Source organism: Hylobates moloch, unplaced genomic scaffold (assembly GCF_009828535.3).
Source record: "Hylobates moloch isolate HMO894 unplaced genomic scaffold, HMol_V3 SCAFFOLD_15, whole genome shotgun sequence".
Lineage (NCBI taxonomy): Eukaryota > Metazoa > Chordata > Mammalia > Primates > Hylobatidae > Hylobates > Hylobates moloch.
In genome coordinates this window covers 11,555,312-11,578,409 of record NW_026652290.1, presented here as the reverse complement: position 1 = coordinate 11,578,409, position 23,098 = coordinate 11,555,312, and the positions used below count along the sequence as shown (strand labels likewise).

The 23,098-nt window shown below is 40.8% G+C and overlaps 1 protein-coding gene across 3 annotated transcripts in view; it reads left to right on the top strand.

Moving 5' to 3' along the window:
- The window catches only part of HELZ (helicase with zinc finger), a 176,704-nt gene extending 163,990 nt beyond the window's left edge, over positions 1-12,714 (top strand). For 2 of the 3 annotated variants that reach the window (XM_032179047.2, XM_032179045.1), the window contains exon 33: positions 4,561-12,714. In XM_032179047.2, coding sequence (XP_032034938.1) covers positions 4,561-4,895 — 335 coding nt within the window. In that variant the 3' untranslated portion in view covers positions 4,896-12,714. The remainder of the gene's footprint in view (positions 1-4,560) is intronic. The other variant, XM_032179046.2, reaches the window with a different exon arrangement.
- The last annotated feature ends 10,384 nt before the right edge of the window (positions 12,715-23,098 follow it).

The window sequence follows — 23,098 nt, the reverse complement described above, 5'->3', positions numbered from 1 at the left end:
CAGACATGGTGGCTCACACCTGTAATCCCAGCACTTTGGGAGGCCAAGCGAGTGGATCACCTGAGGTCAGGAGTTGGAGACCAGCTTGGTCAACATGGTGAAACCCCTTCTTTGCTAAAAATACAAAAATTAGCTGGTTGTAATGATGCATGCCTGTAATCTCGGCTACTTGGGAGGCTGAGGCAGGAGAATCACTTGAACCCGGGAGGTGGTGGTGGCAGTAAGCCGAGATCTCGCCACTGCACTCCAGCCTGAGCGACAGAGCAAGACTCCATCTCAAAAAAAAAAAAAACAAAAACAAAACAGTTAAAACTAATTACATTGCTATGAAACTGAGAACATGGTTAAATAAGTCTTAAGTAAATAAAAATAGTAAGTTCTTGAACAATGAAAGTCATGTTTATTTTATATATTATTTTAGACAGCAAAAAACACTTATATTGAAATATTTGTTAAACTAATTGTTCTTGAAAGCCATTGTTTTATTCACAAAATCAGTGACATTTAAAGGGAAAAGTGATAAATATACTAGAAAGATGTTAAATGCTTTAAAATCATTTTGAACAATTTTATGAATTTTTAAAATTTTAAACTAGTACTATAAAATTAGCATATTGAATAAATAAAATACTAAAGCTAAAAAGTGAAATATTTTCACTTTAACCTCTGAATTCTAGTTTTATGTTATATTGGACAGCTGTATTGCTGATGTTAACATGCTTTTGAAACTTTGTCATATCGAGTGTGAAGTAGCTTCCATCAGGTGTCACTAGTGTGTTTTAGAGGAAATGAACCATTGTGGTCTGGGTTTTAAAAAGAAATATTAGTGGGGTTTCTTGTGGTTTCAGTTTTTTACTTATTTTGAACTCAAGGATAGAGCTACCTCTCTAAATATCTGAAGATCAAATATCTGAGTTCATTCTATTTGATGATTGTCTTAAGCTACATCTGATTGCAAGAAACAGAAACCAACCCAAAGTAGCTCAGGTAAAAACAGTTTTACTGGAAATAAGATCCAGGAGCCAGCTGGGTTGATGAGGGGAGCTCGATAGTTTTCTGGTCACTGTGTTTAATCCATGGAAGGAGCATAGCACAAAGTGCCTGGCCCGTGGTAAATAGCCACTAGATGTGATGGTCTCAGCATCTCCCTCCAGGGCCTATGGCTTCCTCTGTGTACCTGCGTCTTTGTCCTGCTTTTCCTTGTAAATTGGTCTTCTGATCACTCTGTTCTTCTATGTATTTTTAAGTGTCTTTTGGTTTCCAGAGTAATCTAGCTAAAGGTCTCACTTTCTCTCTCGGTCTGTACCTGCGCCCCCCCGCCCCGCCCCACATACACATACAGAAATTTCTGGGAAAAGAAATCCAGCCCAATCTGAATCAAGTATGTTCCAATGGGACACTTTCTTCTCGACATGAACACAAGGAAGGAAGAGACAGTCTCTGTGGCCCGCTAACCACAGGGCCTTCAAGAAGCAGAGTGCCATACTCATAGAGCTCAGTGAAAAAGATGGCATGGTCCTCTCCCTCAAGGAGCTATCTAGTTTGGGAAATAAGATTAACATACGTAAAGCAATGACAATCAATATGAAATGACATAAAACCAAGTGCTAAATGTGCAGTTTAGATACTGTACCCTTAAAGAGGGTGGAATAGTTGGCAGAAAACTTTGTACAAGAGGAACTAACTCACCTCTCTGTTGTTACTGCCTTCTATTGTCTACTATTAACCTTTTACTGTGTTCAGAGGAGACTATAATGAGGAAATGCTTCCCATTCTTGTCCTTTTCTACCTGTATCAGTTAGGGTAAAGGCTAAGCCATTGTCCCAAAGAGACCCCAAAGTACAGTGCCTTAAATAAGATAGAAACTTATTTTTCTTTCACCTAATTGGCTAGTTCACACTATCTGAGTAGCTTTGCTTCACAAAGTCATTGAAGGGCCCAAGGTCCTTCTACTGTGTCCCACTGTCCTCTAAAGGATTGTCTTTGTTGCGTAGTCAAAGCTAGGTTTCTGCCATGACAGTGTTTCAAGGCAAGTGGCTTATCTTCAAGCTAGAGATGACACAGAAATTGCATGCACACTTTTGCTCATATTTAATTAAGCCAAATTGAATTACTTAGCCATACTCAGCTACAAGGGAAGCTGGGAAATGTAGTCACTAGCTGAGCAACCACGTGCCCAATTTAAGCTTAGTGTGATGGGTGGGGTTTCTGTACCTAAAAGGAAGCAGGGAAAGCACAGAAACTGAGAGATTGTTACTAGTCTCTCCTGTGCCCTCCTAGTCTTTCCCCACCTCTTTAAATCCTTCAGGACTCATCCCAGATTTCATCTTCTCTATGTAGATTCCCTCCTGGCTCTCCCAGAACTCCCTTAGGACCTATCAGCCTTCATTGTTCCACTTCTATTGTTATTTAGCCATGCCATGAGTTTATATATTATTTCCACAATAAAATGATAAGTTTACGAAGGGCTGCTCTAACCAACTGTATACTTTCATGGGTCTAGCACAGCAGCGAATACATAGTAAGTGCCCAATAAATATTTATTGGATTGAGAAGGCAGTTCAAGGTTTTCTGTGGGTAAATGGGCAAATTCCAGATATGAGAAGCAACCTGTGAGAAAGCAGGAAAAGCAGACTGAGCATGGCTCACCTGCCTGTTTAATTAAATAGAAGGTCTGTGAGAATATCCAGAATTTATCTGAAAAGAGATCGAGGAGGAAAGTAAAGAAGGAGGACTTCAAAGAGCAGAGAACACAATTTATTATAGGGCCACAAAAAACTTAAACAATACTGATACAGGAATAGAAACACGGTTCAGTGGAACAGGAAGACTAGAAAGCCCAGATACAGATTTCAATGCACAAAAGAATTTAGTAATAATAAAAGTATGATCAGTATAGAAGGGATGGATTATTCAATAAATGATTAATTAACCATTCAATAAATGATTAACCATTCGAGGGAAAAATAAATGAACAGTTATATCTTTACCTTATGCCACATAATAAAATAAATTGCAGATAGATTATAAAATTTTAATTTGAAACAGGAAACCCTTAAAGATTCACGAAAAGGTATACTTATCTGACTTCGCATAGGAACTGGTTCATGGATTTGCTTAGTAAAATCTAAAACATTTGCCGACAAAGTGGAAGCATTATAAATAACATTAAAAGGGAAATCACAAAACAGGTAAAAATATTTGCAACATACAACAAAAGAATAATATTCTTCATATGTAAAAAGTGCCTACAAAATAATAGGAAAAAACAATAGAATAGTATGTCCAATAGAATAATGGACAGAGATAGTCTGCAAATAGGTAATAAACAGGGAAAACTGTTCATACACACCAGCTATCAAGGAAATGCAAACTGTAACCACAACAAGATAATTATTTACTTAATAAAATAGGCTAAGCTTTTAAACAGTCATCATGCCAGTGCTGTGATTGGGTAAGGCAATGGGCAAACATGGCTGGCTGAGTACACATGGGCAGCATCTTCCTGCAGAGTGGTTTGGCCACAGTTGTCAGAAGCTTTGTACACCTAGGGATTTATCCTGAGGAAATAGCCATGAAATACATGAATTTGTATGGCTCGTGCATCCCATTGTACACCTAGGCATTTATCCTGAGGAAGGAGCCATGAGTATTTAGAAATATTGACCTGGAACATCACAGTCTAGAGAAGAGAAAAATTGGTGATAATGAAAATTTCTAAAAATGAGACATTGCGTAAGTAAGTTATGAAATACTCTAAATCAAGTACTTAGGGAAAAATCAACAACTTAAGGCTTATCTCTAGTATTTAGAAGTATGAATGACTTACTTTCTTCTTTGGACTTTTCTGAAATTTTCAAATTGTCCTCAGTGAATTTGTATTATGTTTATAATCCAGTACAATGTTATATAAAGTTTTAAAAGATTGAAAAGAAAAGCAGTTATTTGAAAGCAAGCTATGGTTTAGTGAGCAATAAAATTGGTTAGGAAGGATGGAGTCACATTTTAAGGGACCTTGAAAGTCAGGCAGATTATAGGAAATGTGAAGTCATTTACAGTCCCCACACGCACATCTTATTCCATGTTACTCAGTATATAATACAGGAAGGGTAGCATTGTAAACAAATGGAATCCCATGGCACTATTACTTAGCTTAGTAATAAAAGCTGTTTTGACCAGGAGTCTGGATATGCAGCTCCTTTTAATTTAAGAGAGAGCATGTGCCTGTTTACAAACTATGAGCAGTTACTAGAATAAATATCAAAGTGTACAGTTACACAAACTAGTTTTTTATTTTTCAGCAAGCCTTCGGATTTGAACTTTAGTTTTTATGTGTTAGCTATTCCACTTCTCATGGCTATTTTATGTGTCTATAAGATAGAGATGTTTGGTTGGATGTGTTGTGATTTCAACATTCTGTGGCAGAAGGTGTCTGTCCTTGTGGCTGTACTGTCCCCGAGTTCCTGGAGATGAGAGCCAGTTCAGACACACTGAGTGAATGAGGCACATGAACACTGCTGGGCTCATCCTTAAATCTGTGTCACTGTTCTCTGCTTTTAGCGCCACCCAAGACTGTCAAACCCCCTGAGGATCAACTGAAGTCGGAGAACCTCGAGGTGTCCAGTTCCTTCAACTACAGTGTGCTGCAGCATCTCGGCCAGTTTCCACCCCTTATGCCCAACAAGCAGATCGCGGAGTCGGCCAATAGCAGTAGCCCCCAGAGCTCTGCGGGGGGCAAGCCCGCCATGTCCTATGCCAGCGCTCTGCGGGCCCCTCCAAAGCCCAGGCCCCCTCCTGAGCAAGCCAAGAAGAGTAGCGACCCTCTGTCTCTCTTCCAGGAACTGAGCCTGGGGAGCTCATCTGGCAGCAATGGCTTTTACTCATATTTTAAATAATCACTTTTTTTTTCCGTCAAGGGAGAATGTTTTAATTTCTGTTTGTATCAGTAGAATTAAGGTAGTTGGACTTCATCTATAGATGCACAGTTCCCTTTGTTTTAATATTAAATATGTTCTCACTTAATTGCTTTGCTGCTAGACTTGCAACTAATTTTTTTAAAGTATATTCCATTATTTTGCATTTTTGATGTGTCAAAACTTTGACAGCTTTTATGTAGAATAAAAAAATTTTTAAATTTGTGTATTGTTACATATGTTTGCATCAAGCTAGCAGCCAAGAGGTTAATTGTGCAACTATAAAAAAAAAAAAAGAAAAAAAAAGTTTGTCTAAAATGTATTTAAAAAGAAAAAAAAATTGTAAGTAGCATTTACATTTATTCAATAATATTACCATATGCTGGGTTTCTGTACCAGAAATGGCCAGTTGATGTACAAATGTATGTTATTTTTGCTTAAATTCATTTAAATTTTTTTTAAAATAAAGGGGCAGCATCTTCTAAATAAGTTTTATCAGCTTTTTTTTTTTTTTGTGACATGATGATGCATTCTAAAACTTTTATAGTTTTAGACTATGTATGATGTGTTGTTGTAATCTCCATCCACCGTAGGATAGAGTTAAAGGCATTCTTTGCAGGCATATTTTGTATGCCACTGTTTTTTGAAATGTGAAAAAAACGTTGGCATACTTAGTTATTTTTTGGACAAGCTACACTTCAAGCTTGTTTTTAATGTTAATTTGATAGTGTGTGTGTGTTTTTTTTTTTTTTTTAAACAAATCAAGAAGCTGAAAAATTTTTAGGATCGTTGGTGCTTAGTAGACTTGATAACTATTTTAAAAATGCGTGAATTTAGTAAAATTCTTTTTTTCTCACTATGCATGTGTAAATGTTTGTAACCTGGCTTCCCTCTTCTCCAGTGGTATAAAGAATTGTGCCGCTTTAAGGTTTGGGTTTTTTTCCCTCCAGTAAAAATTTTGGTACCTTATTTGATGTTTACATTAAAACGTGACATTATACATGGCAATTCAAATATTTTGCTAGCTGTCTTGTTTGAGGAACACCATTAAAGAAGAAATATAATGTTTGTCAAAAATGTATCAAAATTCATCAGAATCTGGGGCAGAAAACTACCCTTGTTTTTCATGTCTTTCAATTCTTCTAAAATACCCCTTATTGAACTTGTACACAATATAAAATTTAAATAGCCATCTTAAATATTCTACCATCTAAAAATTGCTTTGAATGAATTTTGGTAAAATCCAAAGGAAAATGTTTACCCTCTTGAAACTTAGGTCTTGTCACACGTTTAAAGCAATATATGTCCTTATTTTCCTGACCTTGTAATACTACTTTTATATTTCAGAGGTATCTTGAAACTACAATATAAACTTTTTAAAAAAAATAAGATGAGGCTGGGGAACCTTTCGAATGAACCCAATCTTCCTGATGATCCATTCAAAAACAGGTTTTTGGAAGACCACTTTTGATAGGCCATCCTATAATCAAAGTACATTTTTAAAACCAGGTTGAAAAGTGGCAAAGGTAAAGAAAAATTACTGACATTTCTTCTATGATTGGAGTTTAGTTTATGTTGGCCAGCTGCAACCCCTTTTAATCCTCAGACAGTTTGGGATAAAAGAGTGCCTTTGGTTAATGGTTAGCAAGCTCCAGGACAAGCGCCGTGTGCTTCTTTTATTCAGCTCTACCTTTCTGCTAAGAGTGCGGTTCATTGGTGTGTGGCTTCGCGTTACAGGCTGCGGGTCTCTGTGTAAGGTGGCAGACATAGACTTGTAAACTGCAGACGTGTTAATGGTTAGTATAAATCACAGTTGGAAAACTGAGCCAGCAAGTTACAGCACCACGCTTTCTCTGTGTGATGTCAGATCACCACATTTAGTAATGTCAAATTTTACTCAACATACTTCAGTAAGAAGAAAAGAAGAAAAAGTTTTGCCACGTAGCTATGCGCTTTTAAGTCTGTGACAAAACTCAAGACATAGTCTGAATGAAAATTAGATCTTTCTGATGTGAGGATGTTATGGAAAATAATTTTCCCATCAGTGATTATCCACTCCCCAGCCCCCATATACAGGACTACAACGCAAGCTAGATAAATGTTCAAAAGCAATCTGATAATATGAAGACAGAATTGTCAGGTCAGGGCTTTCAGTTGACCCCTTGTCATGAGGTTATTGCCTAATTTTCTGTTTTCTATACTTGAATCTTTAAAAAATATCAGTTTTAAAATTATTTATATTTATATTTAGTTAAGGGTCATGGGGTCATGATGCACCCCATCACCTTATATAAATATGTTGATGATGGAAGCTTTGGATAAGGAAGTTATTAAGTTGTCATGACATCCTTGTTCTAAGCAGTTATTTCTAAAAACTAAAATTAATAGCTACTTATTGGCCCACCGCTCTGCTGTGAGTATATGAGTGTTCCTCATTCCTTATTTCCATAGCCAGTCAAGGATTCTAATGCTGCTTCCATCTGATACTCTTCTTAGATTCTGCATCAAATGCTTATTTTGACTTATAACAAGCTTACTCTTCCTCAGCATTACATAATGCCATCTTTCCAACCGTGCTTTAAAGAACCTGCTCTTTACGCATAGTATCTTACAACATTTTGAACAAGTCTTGTGTAAGAATCATTGCAAGTTTCCATCAAAATGAGACATGTCTTCTGAGTACAGCTGATGTTCTTTGGGTATTACTTGAGTAGTAGTAGCAAGTACCCATAAACCAGATTTATGAAACATAACTTATATGCTAGGTTCAACCCTTATATATGCATATATATGTATAGTATATGTATATATGTATATAAATTTTTTCCAGAAAACTTGATGATAGCTCTCAGATAATACCAAGTATTACCAGCTTCCATTTCTTCAGAACAGATTTTTTTCTAAGTGAGGTTAATTGTTCACATAATGTCTTTTTACATCTTTGTCCTTTGTATCACCCTGAAGTTTTATTTTTCTTGTCAGAATATTTGTTTCACTTTTTAATTTCAGTGCTACTTGAGATTTTCTTTTTTTTAACCTTAAAGACGATATTTTGGATTATAGAGTTTGTAAAATGAGCCTTCATGCTGAAAAAATTCTTTTCATGATCTAAAAATGGTATTTTGTTATGATTTGAAGAACCTCATTCCGTCTAACATGGATATTTTCTTGTGTGTTTTTAAAGGGGGTTTTGGTTGTCATTTGGGCATATGCTTTGCCAAATTGTTATAGCAGAACTTTGTTTTTGATTAATCAGTAGTTAATTATTGACCATTTAAACTGACATGACCTTAATTTTCCTTTCCTCACACAGATATGTTTTCTATCCAGGTCATTTTTTACACGTGAAATAACAAACTGCTTTGTGTAGGTTTTTTTTTTTTAAATCATCAGATTTTAGAATAAGTTTAGGTTCGATGTAAACATCAACTGGTCTTTTCAGAGAACTGCAGAATAAGTAAAATAAGCAGAATTCCCACTGAATAAGCATTACCTAATTAAACATAGCAACTTCTAAGACCAATTTATGAAAATACTCTCCTTTTTTATGGAGGCATTGGAGCTGCTGAGAAAGCTAATGAATTTCCCAACTTTGGGATAATTAATATATAGTATTGTGTTGCTCTAGTGTAGTTGATTTTATGTGTTTAATATTTTTCATGTCAAGAGCAAAGCTGCAGACATAAAAGATGTTTCTCTAGCCCCCTTAGCTAGAGCGAGCCACCTTTGTTAAGAGTCAGGGTGTGAAGAACAATTTCAAGATAAATTTTAGTATTTCAACCATTGTTATTAAGAAAATTAGACTTACTGAAATACTCATTTAAAAACAGACACCTTCTATAGCATTATTTTATAGTGGAGTTGTTTTTAAAAAGGGAATCCCAGAAAGAATCTATAAAAATACAAGGTTAAAACTTTAAATGTATTGAAAGATACAAATTGGTGCTTTCAAATGTCATGTAGGCTAGCTATCGCTTTTTGTTTTGGTTTTTTTTTTCCCTCCAGCTCCTCAATGGTAGTAATTTGCCTTTTATGATTTATCAGACATTATTTCTTGCTCACCATCCCTTTAACATATGAAATCCTTAATTCCTACTGCCGTGCTATATGTCTTCCTGAATCTCAAGGTATAAATGTCTTAATGGATCTGATTTGTCTCCACTCTTTGCCATCTGATCCACATTCAAACCGTCTAGAAATTAGAAAGAATAGGTAATGTTCTATCTATGATTTCTTGTTCAAAATATCCCGTAGTGGTGCCAGTCACTTAAAAGACACCATCTCCATCTTGAAGGAGTAACTGACATGTTAGTCTTGAAAGTGCTCGTTAAGATATGCTCCTCACATTTCCCATCTGCTTGAGGATGGACATTTATTAGCTGAGACTTTAAAGCTGCTAAATTCACACTTTCTACTTTCATACCTTTTTGATTAGTAATGTCAAGACCATTGTTGCAAGGAGTGAATCTTACTAAACACATTTTGTTATTACTTTAAACTAGAATATGAGATTCAAGAGATTTAAAAACAATTTTAAGGTAATGTTTAAAATTCTTGAACCAATTGAAAATGTCTACTTTGGAGTGAAGTTTAAAGTTACCAGTTTCTAAAAATTTTTTGGAGGGAGGTACCTACCTAATAGAAGAATCTAGACTTAGAAACGTGAACTGTGGTTAAATCCTAAACCCAGTTCCGCAGTGGTTGTCTAAAGCGTCTAAAACTGGAGTGTTAAGAAAACCCAGAGACATTCATATAGTTTCAGTTATCAGAGTATTAGACCAGACTTTATTTGCAATTTGTTCAACAGAGAGCTTTTATTTTGATACAGATATTAAGCATAAAGCATAGTAAGTTTTATATAATTCTATGAGTTCATTAAATAATATGAAATTTTCATTATGTTCGTGGGGAGTCTTTTTAACTGTTTCTACCTCATATATGAGGTCTCTTCTGTATTTTACTTTGCATACTAGCATGTGATTGCCTGCCTTAGAACTATGTAGAGGAGGGGAAATCAATATTACCTTTTAAGAAATTTTTGGTTTTATGAAGTGTTTTCATTAATACTTTTTTAATGTTTGAGAAGTAAAGGGGAAAGGGTGGCAAATTACATAGGTTGCAACACAGAGTAGAAGTCACATAGTACTATTTACAAATCTGTCCTGTTTTAAGATTTTAGAATTGTGAACAGGATGGAGCAATGGTTCTCAAACTTGAGCCAGTATCAGAATTGCCTCGAGGTCTTGCTAAAATTCAGATAGCTGGACCCACCCCCAGCATTTCTCATTTTGGTCTGGAGCCTGATGATTTGCATTTCCAACAAGTTTCCAGGCGATGCTGATGCTGCCAGTCCAGGAACCACACTGAAAATCACTGGTCTGATTCTCACAGTTTGAAAGACTCAGAGACCTTCAGAGTCTGAACGTCTTTTCAACCATGCATTTATTTACTCAGTGTAAAAAAAGTGATCTCTGGAGACATTTTTATAAATTCTGGTGCCATGACTGGAACATTTGTGGAGAAAGGTCTCCATGGAGCGACAGGCCCTTTGGATTGGCCACCACCCCTCCTCACTCTCACCCCTGCTGGGGTCTGCACTGCTCTTCCGCAGTAGGGTGAAGGAGCTCTTTGGTTTTAGGGTGAGTTTGCTTTTGTGTACGCTGCTGCATGGGCATCGGTCTGGAAGCTGTGCATTTGTTTGGTGTGCTTAGGGTCAATCTTGATCCACATGCATGGAAGTGAGAATCCTGGAAAGAAGCCATCAGAATGCCATGAGAGTGCACCTAGCATGTATCGAGGCAGTAAGTGCAGGAGTCCCTGTCCTAAGATGGCAATGGCATGGAGCATCGAAAACCACGGATAATCCTTAAATAATAAAATAATAGTTTTTTTGGGGGGCAGGGGGACAGAGTCTCGCTCTGTTGCCCAGGCTGGAGTACAGTGGCATGATCTCAGCTCACTGCAACCTCCACCTCCCGGGTTCAAGTGATTCTCCTGCCTCAGCCTCCCAAGTAGTTGGGACTACAGGCGTGCACCACCACGCCCAGCTAATTTTTGTATTTTTTAGTAGAGACGGGGTTTCACCGTGTTGGCCAGGATGGTCTCCATCTCTTGACCTCATGATCTGCCCGCCTCGGGCTCCCAAAGTGTTGGGATTACAGGCATCACTTTGGGATTACAGGCATCACAGGCATCACTGCGCCTGGCAAATGTTTTAGTTTTTATGTTTTTTTTTTTTTTTCTTGGAGGGGAGAGGGTGGTGAGGGCAAAGGATTTGTTTTTCAAATTATGTGTTTCTCAGGTTAACAGTTATTTTAGATTCTCTGCCATGCCAGCAGGTGTTAGAGAGAGCCTGAAGTGTTATATATGGCAGAAAATAAATGTCTCTGATTACTTTGCTACCTTTAAAAACATCTATATGTGTTTGCAAAACAGCCTAGGGGGATCTACCACCTACACAGCATGAATTATTCATAAGTCATAGGTGCACATGTATGAGCAAGTTATTTTTGAGAAAGAAACTGCTTATAATATAATAAACCTGTCAGGTCTTTGGGTATTGTTTAATTTGTGTGTTGTTGCTGTTTTAACTGGACTGCATCTTGGGGGGGTACTGGGCTCTGCTTCTGGTTTTTAGTTTGCCTTTGAATTTACTGAGATACTAGAAAGACACAAAAACCTATTTTTAAGGTAATAGAATACAGAATGACTTAGGTGTAAAAGTACACATGAAGACCATCGTAGAATATACAGCTTTGGAGTTTTCTTAAGACACAGTCCTTCCTACTGAAAAGGCTCACTAACCTTTGGAGAGGAGCCTAGGTTACTTTATGCAGTCCCAACTTAGAGGGGAGCTTCAGTTTATTTACACTTTGCTTTGCACGATAACTTGTATGCGAAGACCTCTTTATATCTTTCAGTAGGTCAGAGGGCTCTTTGTCCTGGTTGAAGTCCCAAAGTGTCAGTGCAGCCGAGAATGTTTCCCAGCCTCCCCCTTTACAGAGGAAGGGTCCTGGATTTTCATAAATCCAGACCATGCCTGCTTCCTATAAATCCATGTATATGACATTGTACTGTATTTGATTTCTGTGCCAGTCATCTGACCTGATTCTTTAAACCCCATAAAGGTACTGGCTATATGTAGTAGTTGTATCCTAGGTAAATATGGTGATTAAAATACTTCTCTTCTAAATTATAAAGATAATGAGTTTTGCATTTTATTAAAGGGTCCTGTTATTAGTGACACAGGATTTTTTTTTTAATGCTTCATATAGTTCTTATCTGAACTTGTTCAGTTAACTTCATAGATCAGTTACTTAGCAAATTCATACTGGGTCTTATTTTGGGAAGTCTTCCTGAGGGAAGCTGTACAAAACTGAGGTGGTCAGGTTCATCTCTTCAAAGTACCAGTTATACAGCCATCTAAATAAGCATAATTTATGGCAAAATTATAACAATTTTTTTTCTTTGCAGTAAACGATACCTCATCTAAGAGGCTCTAATACCTAAAGAGTTTATCCTTAAAAGTAAAAGTGACTTTGTACCATAAAATAACCCCAAAGCCACTCTCTAGGGTTTTTATTTTCTTCCTTCTTTGTCTTTATCTTTTCTAACTTAGTTTTGGAATTATGTTAGCTACTTTGGTTCCATAGAACAAGTTTTCAACTTGGGGTCTACAGTTCCTACAGTGTGCTCATTGTCTCAGTGAAGTTCTTTCGTTTTCAAAGATTCATGGTAACAAAATGTATTTTACTGCTACAACTAAAATGTATTTATAATAAAATGGCTTTTTAATAATTTGGAGATGTGTTTATTATGTGTGAACTATAATTCTCTTCTTCCTTCTGTCCTTAAGGTCAAAGGTCTGACTGAAGTTAAGCCCAGCCCTTTGATTTTATTCCTAATAGTAAATGGTAAAACGAATGTAACTGAGAACTCAGTGTGAATTTGTAAAGTTGTAACTCTACTTTCCAGAAATTCGTGACTTAGCTTAAATCCCCAAACTTCAGCAGTAATGCTTTTAAGACTTAAAAGTGTTACCTGAAAGTTTAAAGATCTCCAGTGGTCAGTGAGAAAATAAGCCCTTTTCAAATAGTCATTCAACAAATATCTTATGAATTTAAGAAAATTATCCTGAATCACTCCTAACAAGTCACTTAGTTGTTAATGCGGCCCAGAATTTGGGAACTCATAAACCTAGTTTGTAGCAATATATTATGTAGGTATAATCATGCACTTCACAGTAATGCGTGACAAGCATTAATTCAACAATCCAAAAAAAAAATGCTGGTTGTGCAGAAAATTGCCCTGAGTCAAGGTCTTGTTTTTCTTGGGGAAATAATTCTTTGCATCTGCCATGATGTGATTTTGAGAAGCATTAGCAGGTCACAGAAGGCTTTGTGTGCCCTGGCTGTTTTATTTTTAACATCCTATTAATGTGGCACCATAAATCTAGCTTGAATATACTGTGCTTCAAGTTTGTAAATGTAAGTAGATGGGATGGTCAGCCTTTCCTAAGGACAATGTACCGTTTGTACTCATTGCGGTGAATCCATTTTAAGCTAGGTATCTCGCTTTGAGTTGATTTGATATGACATTAATCTAATCTGGACTTTAGAAATAAAAACTTCTTTCCATATAAATCAAATGGATTTGGGGGACTCCTCGAGCTGTTCCTTGCTCTAGATGAAATAACCCCAAGGCTCCACTGTCAGTGGGAAAATGCAGATGTGACTGCCGCAGGTGTTAGCCCTATGCCATATTGATGCCCTTTGAAGCATTTTTCTGAGAATGGTATTAGTATGAAGGTTAGTGTGAAAATGTAATTGATAAAACAATCACTTCCTTTCATCAAAACTGCAAGATGGGAAATTTGATGCGGAGTGCAGGTCAAGTATGAAGAGCGAAAGCTGGTTAGCAGAAGCAGTGCTGGCATCCCAGCCGTTTTTAAACTGGAGCATCCAGATACTCCTGTGGTTAGCGCTGAACAGCCAAAGAGCACTTAGTCTGAAATTGACTCTGCTGCTCGAGTTACATAGTATTGTCCTAACAAATCAATTCCCTAATGGGTGGAAATCCTCTTAAGATTTGAAGAGCCCTGTGTTGATTGCATTGCCTCACTTTTAGTTCATGCTACCAACTGCAGCCAGTTCCCTTTCTGAAATAGATCAGACTGTACCACTCTTGCTGAAAAGCCTTCAGTGGCTCTCCATCACATCCTACATTTCTTAGCTGGATTTCGAGGCACCCAAGGCATGTTCCTGAGCATTGCACATACCAGGTTATAGCAGATCAGTCACCATCACTTCCTGAACAAGCCCTTGATCTTCTGGCCTCTCAATTTTGTTTGGAGCATGCCCATCAGCTCTCAGACTCCCACTCCCCAGGGATACTGATTAGTCGAGACTCAATTTCACCTTCCACACTACCCAGCTGGAATTAGCCCCTTTGTCTCTGTGCTTGCAATTAAGCTTTACATCTCCCTTATCACCATTTTTGTGTTATAGTTGGGAGTCTATGAGCTTTTGGGAAGCAGAGATGATGTCCTCAGACCTCTAAACCACCAGCACCAGCTCTGTGCCTGTTATATGGCAGGCTTTTGACGAACGCTTGCTGAACTGGATTTGGGGGTTTGATCGAGAGAAGAGCTTAAAGATGCTCTCCCCTCCCCGTTGACATTCTTTGCCTGACATTCTTTGCCCACACAGTGTGGCCTTATGACAACACTTGGCAGGAGAGTGATGGCTTGGGATGAAGGAGGAGTAAGCTATCTTGTCCGGTGATGCCTCTGTCCATTCCACATAGTTCTCCAAGCAGTGACAAAGCGTTAGCATTCATGAGTATTTTCTGTCTTGCCTGGTATCACTGTTAGAACCCTTCACCTGACAGCTTCACCGTGGTTATGTCAGTTTTGATGGATGCTGCCTACTTTAGCACATTCTGGTCTGTAGGCATATACCTGCCATGCAGTGTTCTGGGAATGTGATGAAATTCCCCCTTTGTCTGAAGCCCTGGTTGATTTGAAATCCACAGAGGAAGGTAATTAAATTGAATAGAAGCTGCAGCTTGCAAAACCTATGGTATTATCCCACTCTTAGCTCATTAAAACTGCTGCTCTGCAAATTGATTTGAACCTTTGTTTCAGGAAATTGGGCTGCAGTTCCCTGAGAACAAAGTGGTGCTGGCGAGGTGATCTGGAGGAGCCAGTGAAGGACTCTGAAGGTAGCATGGCCAGCTGGACACTCGGTTCACGTGCTATGCTACCCTGCACACGGAGCCGTGGGAGGATGGAGTTTTGATATTGTTTGCTCCCAGATTGAACAGAAACACTGATGACAAGCCATTTTGGATGTAGGAGGGGAGTGCCTGAAAGTTTTGGAGACCTTGCAAAGGAAACTCGGAAATGTTCCAATTAGTCTTCTGAGTTTTGTTTCCTTTATAGGCAAAAGATACATGGGAGCCTAAAGAGAAGGTCCGGAAGTCACAAGAGTAGGTGGCCTTGTCTTCGTGCTTGGTCCCCAAACCCACCTGCTAGTTAAGTCTTCCATCTGTTTGGAATTCAGGGATGTGCGTGATTTTCCAAAGCTAAACAGACGTGGGTGCTCTAGGCTCCTTTTCTTAGACAAAGTTTTGCAGATTCAATCCTCTTAGCTTTAGAACCAGGTTTAAAGCAAGTTGTATAACCTGGGACAAAATTAACAGAAAATGATTGGGAGATGGGTGAGGGAATAGGCTTCATCTTGATGAATCAAGTCTCAGGGTGGCTGTCGAGGACCACAGGTAATTCCTGCTGGGCTGGCTCAGCTAACAGAGTGGAAGATCAACTTTTTTGGGAAAAGAAAAATTGTGATCTAGTGTAATAATACTTCTAGAAATCTCTTTTTTTTTTTGGAGATGGATTCTCACTCTGTTGCCCAGGCTGGAGTGCTGTGGCACGATCTCGGCTCATTGCATCCTCCGCCTCCCAGGTTCAAGCAATTCTCCTGCCTCAGCCTCCCGAGTAGGTGGGACTACAGGTGCACACTGCCACGCCCCACTAATTTTTTGTATTTTAGTAGAGATGGGGTTTCACCGTGTTGCCCAGGCTGGTCTCGAACTCCTGAGCTCAGGCAATCAGCCCGCCTCGGCCTCCCAAAGTGCTAGGATTATAGACGTGAGCCACCGCACCCTGCCTGAAATCTCTCTGTTCTTAAAGGCTGTCAGCTGATGTGTTCTAGCTCGTAAAATCATCTCATCTCAGAGATGTGCAGCTGTGGGCTCTGCTGTAGCAAATACAGCTGGCTCAGTCACATTTATCAAAGGGACAAGCAAAGGGACAAGCCACTCTGGCTGCCAACACCTGAGGTCAGGGACCTGGATTGTGAATGAGCTCTTTTGTACTCTTTTCTTGCTTCTTGAGGTATTCTTATGGTGTGGATTCCACCATCTTTTTATTTTTTTATTTTTTTTATTTTTATTTTGATACAGGGTCTCACTCTGTCACCCAGGCTAGAGTTTAGTGGTGCAATTATAGCTCACTGTAGCCTCCACTTCCCGGGCTCAAGCAATCCTCCCATCTCAGCCTCCTGAGTAGCTGGGACCAAAGGTGTGTACCACCATGCCTGGCTAATTTTTTTTTTTTTTTTTTTTTGGTAGAGACGGAGTCCTGCTATGTTACCCAGGCTAGTCTTCAACTCCTGGGATTAAGTCATCCTCTTGCCTCGGCTTCCCAAAGTGCTGGGATGACAGGCGTGAGCCATGCATCCAGCCCCGATTCTTTTTTGTAGTATCATTGCATGCGTCCCTCCTGCCCATTCCCTCTCTGACAGCACTTTAGTTCATGAGCTTATTCACTGCACTAGCATGTCCTGAGGCCACTGTGTGCTGCTGTGCAGAGGATTTGGCAAAAGGATTGTGGGGAGGGGGTGATTCTAGCTGGCAGGATGATTCTGCAGAAAACACAGGCCTTACTTTCAAAGAATTTGTAATCAGCAAAGCATGTGGCCCAAAGAGCTGTACTACAATGAGGTAAGTACTAGAAATATGAACAAAGTGTCAAAGAGGAGAGAAGCATGAATTTTGCCCTGAGGAGTTGGAGAACATCTCACCTCATAATGTCTGAGCTGGGCCCTGTAGAACAAGTAGGGTAGAGAGGGCCAGGCCACATGCCCCTTCTATGCTTCCAAGGAACCCTCCCGAGGCTGGGCGCGGTGGCTCACTCCTGTAATCCCAGCACTTTGGGAGGCCAAGGCAGGCGGATCACAAGGTCAAGAAATCGAGACCAGCCTGGCCAACATGGTGAAACCCTGTCTCTACTAAAAATACAAAAATTAGCCAGGCGTGGTGGCATGTGCCTGTAATCTCAGCTACTCGGGAGGCTGAGGCAGGAGAATTGCTTGAACCCTGGAGGTGGAGGTTGCAGTGAGCTGAGATCGTGCCACTGCACTCCAGCCTGGCGATAGAGCGAGATTCCATCTCCAAAAAAAAAAAAAAAAAAAAAAGGAAAGCTCCCTGTCGACAAAAAGAGTCAGACTCTGTAAAATATTTGAAGAGATTTATTCTGAGACAAATCTGAGATTTGAGTGACCATGGCCCATGACACAGCCCTCAGGAGGTCCTGAGAGCAGGTACCCAATGTGGTCGGTGCGCAGCTTGATTTTATATATTTTACAGAGGCATGATACATCAATCAAATACATTTAAGAAATACATCAGTTTGATTCAGAAAGGCAGGGCAACTCAAAGTGGGGGCTTCCAGGCTATAGGTAAATTTAAATATTTTCTGGTTGACAATTTGTTGAGTTTATCTGAAGACCTGGGATTAATGGAAAGGAATGTTCGGGTTAAGATAAAGGATTGTGGGGACCAAGTTTCGTTGTGCAGAGGAATCTCTTAGATAACAGACTTCAGAGAGAGAGAGAGAGCAGATTGTAAAATGTTTCTTTTTTTTTTTTTTTTGAAACGGAGTCTTGCTCTGTCACCCAGGCTGGAGTGCAGTGGCATGATCTCGGCTCACTGCAATCTCTGCTTCCCAGGTTCAAGCAATTCTCGTGCCTCAGCCTCCTGAGTAGCTGGGATTACTGACGTGTGCCACCACACCTGGCTAATTTTTGTATTTTTAGTAGAGATGGGGTTTCACCGTGTTGGCCAGGCTGGTCTTAAACTCCTGACCTCAGGTGATCCACCCACTTTGGCCTCCCAAAGTGCTGGGATTACAGGCGTGAGCCACCGCAGCTGGTCTAAAATGTTTCTTATCAGACCTAAAAGGGTGCCTGGCTGTTAGTTGATTATCTCCTGGATCTGGAAAGAAAGGAAGGAAAACAAAGGGGGAAATGGATTCTCTATAGAATGTGGATTTTTCCCACAAGAGACTTTGCAGGGTAATTTCGAGGTATGGCAAGGAAATATATATTTGGGGTTAAATATTTTTTTCCTTGTTATGCCAGTCAGATTGAAAAGTAAGTCACAATATATAGGATCAAATAAAACCCATCTGCTGAGGATTATGATTTGTAGGGCATGACTCCTTAGACCCCTTAGGTAGGAATTTGAGCAAGATAAAAAAATAGAGCTTAGTCCTCATCCCAAATCTCATAGGACTTTACTTTTTATTTTTATTTTTGAGACGGACTTTTGCTCTTGTTGCCCAGGCTGGAGTACAGTGGCACCATCTTGGCTCACTGCAACCTCTGCCTGCCGGGTTCAAGCGATTCTCCTGCCTCAGCCTCCCGAGTAGCTGACAGGCACCCGCCATCACGCCCGGCTAACTTTTTGTATTTTTAGTAGAGACGGGGTTTCAGCATGCTGGCCAGGCTGGTCTCGAACTCCTGACCTCAGGTGATCCACCCACCTTGGCCTTCCAAAGTGCTGGGATTACAGGCGTGAGCCACCTCGCCTGACCAGCACTTTACTTTAAAATCATCTGCCATTGAACTCTGAGTTCCTAAAGGACAGGACCGTAATTTATTCCTTGTTTTATTCTAGTTTAGCACAGTGCCTAGCTTGGCATGCAATGTTGATCATCAACGTGGTAGACAGAACAGTGGTCCTCCCCAAATGTCCCCATCTGAATCCTCAGAACCTTTGTGTGGATGTTCACTTCTAACCTGTGAGACCTGTTTCTTTATATGGACAAAGGGACTTGGCAGGTGTGCTTAAGTGAAGGATTTTTTTTTTTTTTGAGACTGAGTCTTGCTCTGTCGCCCAGGCTGGAGTGCAGTGGCGCAGTCTCGGCTCACTGCAAGCTCCGCCTCCCGGGTTCACGCCATTCTCCTGCCTCAGCCTCCCGAGTAGCTGGGACTACAGGCACCCGCCACCATGCCCGGCTAATTTTTTGTATTTTTAGTAGAGACGGGGTTTCACCGTGTTAGCCAGGATGGTCTCAATCTCCTGACCTCGTGATCCACCCGCCTCGGCCTCCCAAAGTGCTGGGATTACAGGTGTGAGCCACTGAGCCCAGCCTAAGTGAAGATTTGAGGTGAAGAGATTCTCCTGGATCTTCTGAGCAGGCCCAGTTTAATCACAGGGGCCCTTCTAAGAGGTAGGCAGGAGAATCAAAGTAAAGAGGCAGAGATGCCATGACGGAAGCAGAGATTGGAGTGACGCAGCCACAAACCAAAGAGCGCCATCTAACTCCAGAAACAGGAAAAGCAAGGAGATCAATTCTCACCTGAAGCTTCCAGAAGGAACTATCCCTGCGGACACCTTGATTTTTGCCTCATAAGACTCATTTCAGACTTCTGATCTCCAGAACTAGCAGAATAAGTTTGTGTTATTTTAAGCCACTACATTTCCGTTATTTGATACAGCATCCATGGAAAGAGAATACACTCAGTAAGCATGTGTTTGTTTAAGAGAAGGAGGCCCCGTGTGGGAGGGACGTCAGCTGGCTTGGAATGTTTGAGAAACAGTGTTCTCCAGAGCAGTCAGTGCTCACCAGTGGCAGAGAGAGGGTCAGAGAGCCCTGAGGCACTGACAGAAAGAACGAAAATGAGGAGATGGATTTGGGAGTCATTTCAGAAGCAGAATCTGCGAGGCTTGGCTCAGTGAGCACGATAGAAGTCCAAGAAATGACAGCAACTTCTGGCTTGGGGGCATAGGTACATAGGGTGCCCATCAAGGTGAGGGAACAAAAAAGGCAGAGTTGGTTTGGTTAAGAAAAGTCATGGGTTGGGGCCAGGTGCGGTGGCTCATGTCTATAATCCTAGCACTTTGGGAGGCGGAGGCGGGTGGATCACCTGAGGTCAGGAGTTCGAGACCAGCCTGGCCAACATGCTGAAACCCCATCTCTACTTAAAAAAAAAAAAAAAAATCAGGCATGGTGGCGGGTGCCTGTAATCCTAGCTACTTGGGAGGCTGAGGCAGGAGAATCACTTGAACCCGGGAGGCAGAGGTTGCAATGAGCTGAGACAGAGCCACTGCACTCCAGCCTGGGCAACAAGAGTGAAAATGCGCCCCCCCCCAAAAAAAGCCATGGATTGGGTTTGGACTTAGGCATGTGGGGTGGCCTGGAACCTCCGGACAACAAAGTTTCTGCAGAAAGCAAGGCAACACACCAGGTCTGACACCTGCACGAGAGATTGGCAGGGGCTCATGATGGTCACAGGGAACCGACGTCCTGGAGATGAATGGGATTTCCTAGAAATGTGATGTGAGATGAGACCTGGCAGAAAACACCAAAGTTTAAAGGGCAGGTGGTAGAAGCACAAACATTGTACAACGGAAATATTCGGGGGAAAATTCGGACTGTTTTTTGAAGGAAGCAGAGGTCAAAAGTACAAGGCTGGGCACGGTGGCTCACGCCTATAATCCCAGCACTTTGGGAGGCCGAGGTGGGTGGATCACTTGAGGTCAGGAGTTCGAGACCAGCCTGGCTAACATAGTGAAACCCCGTCTCTATAAAAAATACAAAAACTAGCCAGGTGTGGTGGTGTGTGCCTTTAGTCACAGCTACTTGGGAGGCTGAGGCAGGAGAATTGCTTGAACCCAGGAGGCAGAGGTTGCGATGAGTCGAGATCGTGCCATTGCACTCCAGCCTGGGCGACAGAACAAGACTCTGTCTCAAATAATAATAATAATAATAATGTAGCAGTAAGGTAGAGCTAGCTATGTATGAAAGTCATATCCCCTAAATGATGAAAATTTCCAAAAAGTCCAGGCTTTCACATTTAGGCAAAAATTCTTGTCAGAAGCAAATTCAAAAGAACAGAAAGTATCACTGCTTGTAATGGCAATGACCTTAATTAACTTTCTCCGATGTGCAGGATCAATGCCTTGTGTGGGGATTAATTTATGGCCTCAGTGGTTGCAATTCAGTGAGACTGAGAAATGAAGGCTTGGGGAGGCCAGGGGCAGCTGCGTCCCAGCCTGAATACCAATCATTGGTTTAATAGATATGTTCCACATCATAGGTTTATTAATACCTTGTCTCCACTTCTAATCATTTCTGAAAGTGGGCACGGTATAAATTATAAATGGATGTGTAAATAAAATATTTGGTCAAAATGGAAGAAGTCCCACTGGCAGGGGAAATATTGCGATAGGCTGTGATTAAAATCCGTCTTTACCGGCACAGCCAGAAAAAAAAAAAAAACAGAGGTACACAGAGATCCTTGAAATTTTCAGTTTAAGGAGGGACTAAGCACCAAGCCACTGGAGCAGGTCCTACCGTGTGCTGGCCAGCGAGAGAGGGAGCCATCTCTTGGTTCTCCCAGGAACCTGGGCAGAGGCCAAGTGAGGATTGGTAGGGGCCCTCATCAGACAGGTGGGAAAATAGCAGCCTTGGTTCTACTTTAGGTTGGTGCAAACGTAATTGCAGTTTTTGTCATTACTTTTTTTTTTTTTTTGAGATGGAGTCTTGCTCCATTACCCAGGCTGGAGTGCAGTGGCAGGATCTTGGCTCACTGCAACCTCCGCCTCACAGGTTCCAGCGAGTCTCCTGCCTCAGCCTCCCAAGTAGTTGGGATTACAGGTGCCCACCGCCTCGCCTGGCTAACTGTTTTTTTTTTTTTGTTTTGTTTTGTTTTGTATTTTTAGTAGAGACAGGATTTCACCATGTTGGCCAGGCTGGTCTTGAACTCCAGACCTCAAGTGACCCACCCGCCTCTGCCTCCCAAAGTGCTGGGATTACAGGCATGAGCCACCGCATCCGCCCAGTTTTTGCCATTCCTTTCAATGGCAAAAACTGCAATTACGTTTGCACCTACTTAATAGTTTTGATATTGTGTTAATTGTGGAGATTTTGCATTAATTTTAATTTTTAAAAAATGTCCCAGTCAGTATATCCAAAACAACCGAAAGCAGGGCCTGAAGCAGAGCATGAACCCGTGTTGATAGCAGCAGTAAGTCACAAGAGCCAAGAGTTGGAAACAACCCAGCATCCATCAGTGGATGAGTGGATAAACAAAATATGGGAATACGTAGAGTGGGATATTGCTGAGCCTGAAAAAGGAAGGGAGTTCTGATACCTGGTACCATGAGAATGAACCTTAAAGGCATTAGCAGTCGAGGGAAATGAGCCCATCACAAAAGGACCAATACTCCATGATTCCGCTGATCTGAGGTACCTAGAGGAGTCAAACTCCCAGAGTCGGAAAGTGGAAGAGTGGCTGTGGGAAGGAGAGGATGTGGAGTTAGTGAGTTTCAATTTGGGATGACGAAGAGTTCTGGAGATGCACGGTGTTCAGAGTTGCACAACAATGGGAGTGTATTTAACGCGACTGAACTCTACACGTAAACGTGATTAAGATGGTAATTTTACGTTATGTGTATTTTACCACAGTTCTTAAAATATCACACTTAAGTCTGGATCTTGATGAACTAGTTGCTGGTCCTGCCTCTGCTGCCTTCTTTGCCTCATGGAAGATGATGGATGTAAAAACGCTGAGAAAGCCTGGCGAAACCCTGTCTCTAAAAAAAAATACAGAAATTAGCCGGGTGTGGTGGCGTGTGCCTGTGGTCCCAGCCACTTGGGAGGCTGAGACGGGAGGATCGCTTGAGCCTAGGAGGTCAAGGCTGCAGTGAGCTGAGATCACACCACTGCACTCCAGCCTGGGCAGCGAGTAAGACTCTGTCTCAAAAATAATAATAATAAAATAAATTAAAAAACAAAAAACGCTGAGAAATTGCAAGTGTGACAGGACATCAAGGTGTGCTGGGTGTCAAAGTCACACAGTTCTGGGAGGCAAGGTCGTCGGGTCACCCGAGGT